This window comes from Pterocles gutturalis, unplaced genomic scaffold, assembly GCF_000699245.1.
Source record: "Pterocles gutturalis isolate BGI_N339 unplaced genomic scaffold, ASM69924v1 scaffold25561, whole genome shotgun sequence".
Taxonomy (NCBI): Eukaryota; Metazoa; Chordata; class Aves; order Pterocliformes; family Pteroclidae; genus Pterocles; species Pterocles gutturalis.
This window is the reverse complement of record NW_010101306.1, coordinates 19,121-26,725: the sequence shown is the minus strand read 5'-3', so window position 1 is coordinate 26,725 and position 7,605 is coordinate 19,121. Positions and strand designations below refer to the sequence as shown.

The following is a 7,605-nucleotide window of genomic DNA, read 5'->3' as shown; positions in this document are numbered from 1 at the left end:
CAGACCAGCTGCACTGGGAGCACACAGCCACCCCCCAGGACTCAATGCCTGAGAACCTGTCTGGGCTTTCCACTCCACCTCACCTCATTCCAAATTTATGCCCTTGGCTTGTGGAATTGGAAAAATCATTTCAGCTCAGATTTCTATGGCTTTTCTCTCTTTTCCCCCGCATTTCTTTTACCAGATCAAGAACAGTGCCAAAAGACGACCTCTCACTTGCTCAGAAAATCAACCTCCCACACCTTTGAGCTTTTCAAAATTTGAACTGAAATAAGAGAATTAACTTTGTTGAAAAGTCCCAGAGGGAATGAGTCCCTTTAGTATTCCCATTAAGTTGGATAAAAACGCTCCTCCTCTTCTTGTTCATATGATGCTACTGGTTCTCAGCCTGCAAGGTCGAGCCCAGCATCCTCCTGATGTTCTGCAAGGACCATTCTTGGCAAAAAGCAACTCCTCCGCTTCCTCCAGACCACACAGGGCACCCACCTGAGCTCCACAAAGCCGCCAACCAGCGCCAGGGAGATGAAGTCTTTGCCGCGGTTCTGGCCGTTGTAGAGCAGCAGCCCGCTGAGCTCCACGGCGCGGAACTCCATGGCGATGCGCACCGTGTGGTACGCCTTCATCATCTTGAAGGCCAGGTAGGACTTGCCACCAAAGCTGGGGATGAAGTACCTGATGGCTGTGAGAGCCGGAGAGGGTGGAAAAAGGAAGAAAAGATGAAGTAGAGGAGGGAACAGAAGGATGGAGAGCAGATAAAGGCCTGATACAACCCTGGGAACACTTTTGTACCCGTACAAGCTCTTGAAATGGCACGCAGCAGCTCACTCCTCTGGATCCACACTCCTGTGCAATTATCCCATCACCGCCTCCCAGACACTCATACTGATCACAACCGACCCCTCTCGTGATGGCATGTCCCCCAAAAACTGCTCCCAGGCTTTGACATCTTGGGTATTGCTCCCCCAGCACTGAGCATCAGTGGTGTCCCCATCAGCTCCTCCCAATTTCCTTGGCTGGAGCCCCAGGGTGGAACCCAACACTCCTGTGCTGTCCCTGCTTTTGTCCCTCACCCTCCTCCGGCTGTGAGCTCTGCCACCGGCACCGTGACACCTCCGAGACACGTACTTTTCTCGCAGACTGCTCCTCCTTTGCCGGCTGGGCAGCTGCAGGTGAATTCCTTCCCGTCATCCTCGCAGGTGCCGCCGTGCAGGCAGGGATGGGAGTCACAGGGTCGCAAGGGTTTCTTGGTGGTGGGGGGCTGGCGCGTGGGCTTGCGCCGGGTGGTGGCCGGGAGGGTGGAGGTGGGTCTCCTGGTGCTCCCAGCTCCTGCTGTCTTGGCGCTGGGTCTGCCCATGGGGTCTGGGTGCTGGACGTGGACGGTGGCGGCAGCGGCGGCCGTGGTGTACCTCCGGGTGGTGGCGGGTGCCATGGTGGTGGCCGTAGTGGTGGTCACGGTAGTGGTGAAGAGCCTGGGGATCCAGTCTGAAGCAGAGAAAAATGCGAATGGACGCTGGTGCTTTGCAACCCTCCCTGGGGCAGGGAAAGCCACCAGGCTTTTGGGGTGAGATGGCAGCAGAGAGGGTTGGATGGATGGCTGTCCCAGGCCACCACGCACCAAAAAGCTCAAGACCCCTCTTCCCCTCCACTCTTTGGCCCCAGGGCTCCCGCTGCACAGGGGACATGTCTGCACGGGGCTCTCCTCCCCAGCACTGCCCGTCCTCCCACCCTGGCGCAGAGCTGTGTGCCCAGGGCACACCTGGCCATGGGCCTTTTGTTCCTGGAAAATCAGTGTTTCGGGTTTATCAGTATAAAACTAAGGAAGAAATTCTTTCCTGTGCGGGGGGTGAGGCAGTGGCCCAGGTTGCCCAGAGCAGCTGTGGATGCCCCATCCCTGGAGGGGTTCAAGGCCAGGCTGGATGAGGCTTTGGGCAACCTGGGCTAGTGGGAGGTGTCCCTGCCCATGGCAGGGGGTGGCACTGGATGGGCTTTAAGGTCCCTTCCAACCCAAACCATCCTGTGATTCTGTGATTCTATGACTGCATCCCACGTGCTGCGGGAGAGGGGAGCAATATCCCCCCTTCCTGAGTTGAGCACAAGTCTGGGCACGTGGACTAACCTCTGAGCCCTGGCTCTGGAGGACAGAGCGTGGGGAAGCATTTGATGGGTTATTGATACAGATGACAGCCCTGGCAAGCCCAGAAGAGCCAGGCTACTCGTCCAAAAGCCTAAACCAAGAGGGGAGGACTGACCGCAGAGAGGGGAACTCACCAAAGTCCATGAATTTGACGTGTTCCTGCTGGGGCTTCTTCACCAGAATGGTCGTCTTCTTGGATGCTTTGATCTGCTTCAGCAGGGCCCCTTGGACATCAGCTGCCGTGTAGGAAGTGGCTGATGGGAGCCAGGAGGAGAAAGGAGAGAGGGAAGAGTGAAGATGCACACCTACCCAGCAGCTTCCCTCTCATGACCTCCCTGGGATGCATCCAAATCATCCCTTTCCTTAGGAAAATGCTTCCAGCCTTCCAGGCACCAGCTCAGGGTGCACCTCCTCCCAGAATCTGTTGATTTTGCTGGGCAGAAGACACATCCCCAGCAAATTTTGATAAGGTTCCTTCATGCTCCCCGCAGCATGGGTGCTTCTCAGGCCAGGGAGCGCCTGCTCCCTCCTCGGGCAGGTGGTGATGCCCCAGTGAATCAGCAATGGGATGGCTCTTACCTGGGTCGAAGTGGGCCTCCACAATGACACGGACAGCGCTGCTCTGCCCCAGGTCTCGGACACGGATGCTCTTGAAATCCTTCTTAACGTCAGAGTTGCGGAAAAGCTCATCCAGCTAGTTGGTGGGAGGAAAGATACTGATTAATGGGGAGATCCTAGGACCCAGGTCCTTTTGGTAACGGATCTTGAGTCTCAGCCACTCTCCTTGGTTTCATCCCACAGGGGTTTGCATCCAAACTTTTGCAAGACATCCCACTGAGACATGGAACAGGGCTCCGTTGGGTAGGGTGATATTTTCAGATGGTCCCTGTTCTTCAAAGGTAAGAACAGGATCCAGACATAGCGTGGGGGAAGGAGCTATCCCCCTGGTACCCGTGGAGGAGAGAGGAACAGAGCCAGAGCAGAGCCACCTTGCAGTTCATCCAAGGATTTTCTAGTGTGTGGCAACTAAGTCTTACTGATCTCTTCTAAAGCCGTGTAAACCTGCCTAGGCACTCTGGAAAATCTCATAAGGCGCCGTTCTGCATCTTTAAGTACCTGGCAGCCTTTTCAAACTTGGCTCTCTGACATCGCAGGATTTGTCTGAAGGAGACAGTGACAGTCCAAGACTTGACAGCAAGTCAGGGCTTTACCACCCCTGCCAGCTATCTGTCCAGCCTCACGCTGGATTGTCATTGTCACAGCTAGGACCACCACTTCCATCCCTCGGCTTCAAGGCAAAGACAGCAGAAAGTCATTAACTGACTGATGGTATAGTCTCCCCTATAAATTCGGGCACAGTGACCTCGGAGGGGTAAAGGAGCTCATCCCGTACATGGGTATTTGCAGGGAGGTCGCATGGGGACAACAGGTCTCCGCAGCACAGGGCTGCGGCCGGAACCCTCAGCCCAACCCCACAGGACAGAGGGTCTGAGCCATGCCTTTATTCTCCCAGCCCTGGGAAAACACAAACCAGCAAAGTCTCTTGCCTTCTCGAGATGGGAGAACCAGTGAAGGAAGCTTTTGTGCGCGTGTTTGCACCCTCAGCCAGAAGCCACTGTTGTACAGGGAAATATTGCTATTGTGATGGAGAGCCTCACGGACCATATGGTCCATATGGCAGGCGCACAGCTGCTTATATGACTGTGCTGAGGGCTTGCCAACTTCTAAACGCAGCTTGGAACCAAGCTCGATATATTTAAATCTCCTTGCAGAGATGCTTTGTGTTTGCTGTGCCACACTGCAGGCTCCAGTACAGCGGCGCTACCTCGCCCAGTGCTTCCTTGGCACACCCACACGTACACATCGCCTCGCAAAGCCCCTGTACGCCAGGAGCTGGCAACGCAGGGGGTTCTCCTAAAAGGTGGGAGACTGGATTTACACAAGCGGCTTCCCAAACTGTGTAGCTGAACTGCAGCGGCAAAGGGGCGGCTTAGGACATGTTTGTGGAGATGAGGATACTTTGGGAAATCCAGGGCGTCGAGGCAGAACGTCTTGTGTAGAAAGCCCCAACATCAAGAACAAGCCAAAAAAGGATAATTTTTGACCCAGCACATAACAAAGGATGGAACCCACTGACACAGCACGTGCTAGAGGCTTAAAAAAAAAGATTGGACAAATTGACAGAGGGCACCTCCTACATAGAACTGGGGCATCATCTCCTAAGTGCCCACCCCATGAAAGCGCTGGCCCTGGTGACAAGCCATGGTCACTCCCAACTTTTGTGGGTTAAGCCCACCTCAAAAAAACCCCAAAAAACAAAAAACCATGGAGCAATGCTTCTCCAAAGCATTCAACCCATTTTGCAGATAGGTCTCTATGGTCTCATTTGACAGATGGCAACGATGGTCCCCCGAGAAACCATTGTGAATGAGAAGGTGAAGCAGAAGGAAACCCAAAGTGGTTCCCATGGTGGGACAACAGAGCATCTGCAGTTGTGGTGGTGGTGGCACAGGGCTCAGAAAACAGACAGCTCTTGGTCCCTGTCTAGTCATCTGTCCACCACAATGCAGAGGGAGGTGGGCAGGGTTCTCTCTTCTTTTACCAAGGCCAGAAGAGCCCCATCCAGCCCCTAGATCAAGCACAAAGGACTCACCGCACTCTCAATGCTCCTGGCCGTCTCCCCAAAGAGCTCTGACTTGGGGTCAGCCATCTCCGGCGTGTAGAACAGCTCCTGGCCTTCCACCTCCTCCAGGATGAGGACTCCCTGGAAGACTTTGGTAGCTATGGGAGGGAGGGTAAAGAAGACAAAACGCCTTTAGTGGGCTTGTGGGCAGGGGACGGGTGTGTGGCTGACAGCGTTCGAGTCCCTGGGGGGGGAAAGGGTGATGGCAGTGTGCGGGTAGTGCCAGTGTTGGGGTTAGTCTGGATGGGGCTGCGAGAGCGCCATGGAGGATTAGTATCAGAAGGTGCTGGAGCAGATGGCAAAAACCAGGCTGGAGATGGCAACTTTTACCAGACGGTTTCCTCTGAGCTCCGGCCCGGAGAGCAGCCCCCCTGCACCGGCTGAGTAACAAGAGAAAGACGTTAGCCAGAGCAGCACACAGTCAACACGGCAGGATCAGACCCCGGCATGCAAAAGGGGCAGAGGAGGGCGAAACGCGGACTCTGGCCAAGGAGAAGACCTGTCCCAGAAGAGCTGTTCTTTCATGGGTTAAAAGGGGAATATGGCATCCAGAGGAAAAGGGGATGTCCTGCGGGGAAGCCCAAGGAACAGGGGCAGGTAAGAAGGACCTGGGTGAGTACTGAGGAAACACCTGGGAGATGGCCCCAGATGAATATTCAGTTTTTAGGGTAACGAGGATGGATGTGCACGGCAACAAATATTCTGACCGAGCACAGGGGATCTGTGTTTCCTCAACACAGTCAGTGTGAGTGGGCAAGACAGATCCCACCTGGGTCACGAGAGCAGTGCACACCCCTGGGAACCACGGTGGGGGTCAAGAAAGCTCAGAATCCCCAGGAAGCCCAGGAGGGACACTGGGGCTACAGCCCTCCCCCTCCTGCCCTGGTACTGAACTGGTCCTGGTCAGATTAAACAGGAATCCAGCAACTCCCTCATCCCCCCTAGTGCCAGTCCTGAGCTCTGCAGAAGCCTGGGCAAAACCCTGGTCAAGGTTTTAAGGCTGGAGCACTCAAGGAAGAAAGCAGTCATCTAAACGAAGAAAACTGCCGTGCCCTGGGCTCCTGGGTGATGGGCAGCACCCACCGAGCTCTAGGGATGCTGCTGGGGGCTGCGGCAGGGGGCACAACGTGTGCCAGCTGCCAGGGCTCAGCACGTCCCCATGAACACCCCCTTGGGGACACCCCAGCCCCTCGGATGGACACTGGAACCGTGCTCGCTGCCAGCCAGGCAAGCCCAGAACCCTGTGGTTCTCCCCGCCTGGCAGCTCTCGGAGGCATCGCTCATGCTCCTGCGCCCTGCGAGAGCCCCGTCTGAGTCCTGACCGCTGAAAGGGACCCAGAGCCCAGCCCTGGGGACAAACTCACCCGGACAGTTGCTGCCTTCTGCATCAGCAGCCGCGGTCTTGCCGTCGGAGCAGCATCCCAGCGGGGTGTTGTAACACGTCGCCCTCTCGATGGCTGGGGTTGAGGTCACCTGGCTTTCCTCCACCTCCTCTTCCCCTGCAGGGCAGTAAGAGGAGCGATCACCAGCAGGAGGTAAGACCTCACCTCTGCGTTCAAGAACAAGGCTGAGACACGGCTTCATCTCGCCGGGAGAGATGGTTTAGCTCCCAGCCGACCCGCCAAGCCTAAGCAGCGCACACTCACCGGCAGAGCCTGCCCCGCTGGATTCCTGGTCCCCACTGGCGCCCATCTCTTGGTCTCCGCTGCCTTCTGCGCTGCCCGATTCAGCGTAGGCGGGCTGGGTGGTGGCCAGGACCACCGGCGCGGTGGAGAGCGGGCGGACAGTTGTCTTATACACCCCGTGGGTCATCCAAGGCGTAGTGGCCGGTCTGGCCGTTGTGATGCGCCGTGTTGTAGGGTGAGCTCTTTCAGTAGGCTTGGCTTCCAACAGCAGGGAGCTGGTAGCCAGCTCGGTGGGTTCCGGAGCCCGGGTGGTAAGCCGCAGCGGTGGAGGAAGGATTAACTTGTCCAAGGGCAGCGTGGGCAGCGGTGTGGGTGGTGAGGGGTGGCTTGTGTGAGTGATGGACTCTGAAAGGAGCAGTGAGACGGGGCAGGTAAGGAGAGGCAAGACTGGGAAAGGCTGGCTGGGTCACTGGGAAGCCAGACCTGAGTCCAGCATTAGGCCAGAGAGCTGGCACTGTCCCAGCACCGCGAGCCGCAGACGCTCACCATGGCACTGCCCCACGTGCTTCACCGTGATGACCTGTCCCTGCCGGCAGGCGATGGTCTGGAGCTGGCACTGGTCCCCGTAAGTGACACCATCAGAGCCACACACCTGGGAGGCAGAGGGGAAAGGTGAGCTGCACCTCTGCCTTCCTCCAAGCCCCAAGCAAAATAAATCAGTCTCTAAATTCTGGGAGCAGAGGCTTTGCAGGGGTCCCCCTGTGGCAAAGAGGTGATGGTCTGCACAGAGGGATCCAAGGGTGGGCTGGGGAAGCCCAGGAGCAGCTCCGAGGTGCCAGATGGGGCACAGAGCACCCAGCTCTGCCGGGACACCTCTATGACCCACATGTCCCCCTTCCCCATGCACTGAAGATGGTGACTGATCCTCCCCATCTGCTTTTCTTGGGGGGGAAGAGCCATCAGACACCCGTGACGCCTGCAGCAGCCCGACACAGCCCACCCATCCCCGCATCCCGCTCAGCCCCCCATGGCCACCCCCCATGGCCATCCCCCATGCACACCTTGGTCATGTTGGCCTCCGAGCAGAGCGGGGACGGGCACTCGCAATGGGCAAAGCCGTTGACTTCCACGCACGAGGCCCCAAACTCGCAGCTCATTTCCTC

At 57.0% G+C, this 7,605-nt stretch overlaps 1 protein-coding gene across 1 annotated transcript in view; it reads right to left on the bottom strand.

Annotated features, from left to right (window-relative positions):
* The window catches only part of AGRN (agrin), a gene marked incomplete at its 5' end in the record, with an annotated part of 37,291 nt that overhangs the window by 11,923 nt on the left and 17,763 nt on the right, over positions 1 to 7,605 (bottom strand). Inside the window, 9 exon segments of the mRNA XM_010082985.1 lie at positions 487 to 679; positions 1,126 to 1,482; positions 2,269 to 2,388; positions 2,714 to 2,828; positions 4,788 to 4,915; positions 6,182 to 6,316; positions 6,464 to 6,847; positions 6,989 to 7,094; positions 7,504 to 7,602. Coding sequence (XP_010081287.1) covers positions 487 to 679; positions 1,126 to 1,482; positions 2,269 to 2,388; positions 2,714 to 2,828; positions 4,788 to 4,915; positions 6,182 to 6,316; positions 6,464 to 6,847; positions 6,989 to 7,094; positions 7,504 to 7,602 — 1,637 coding nt within the window.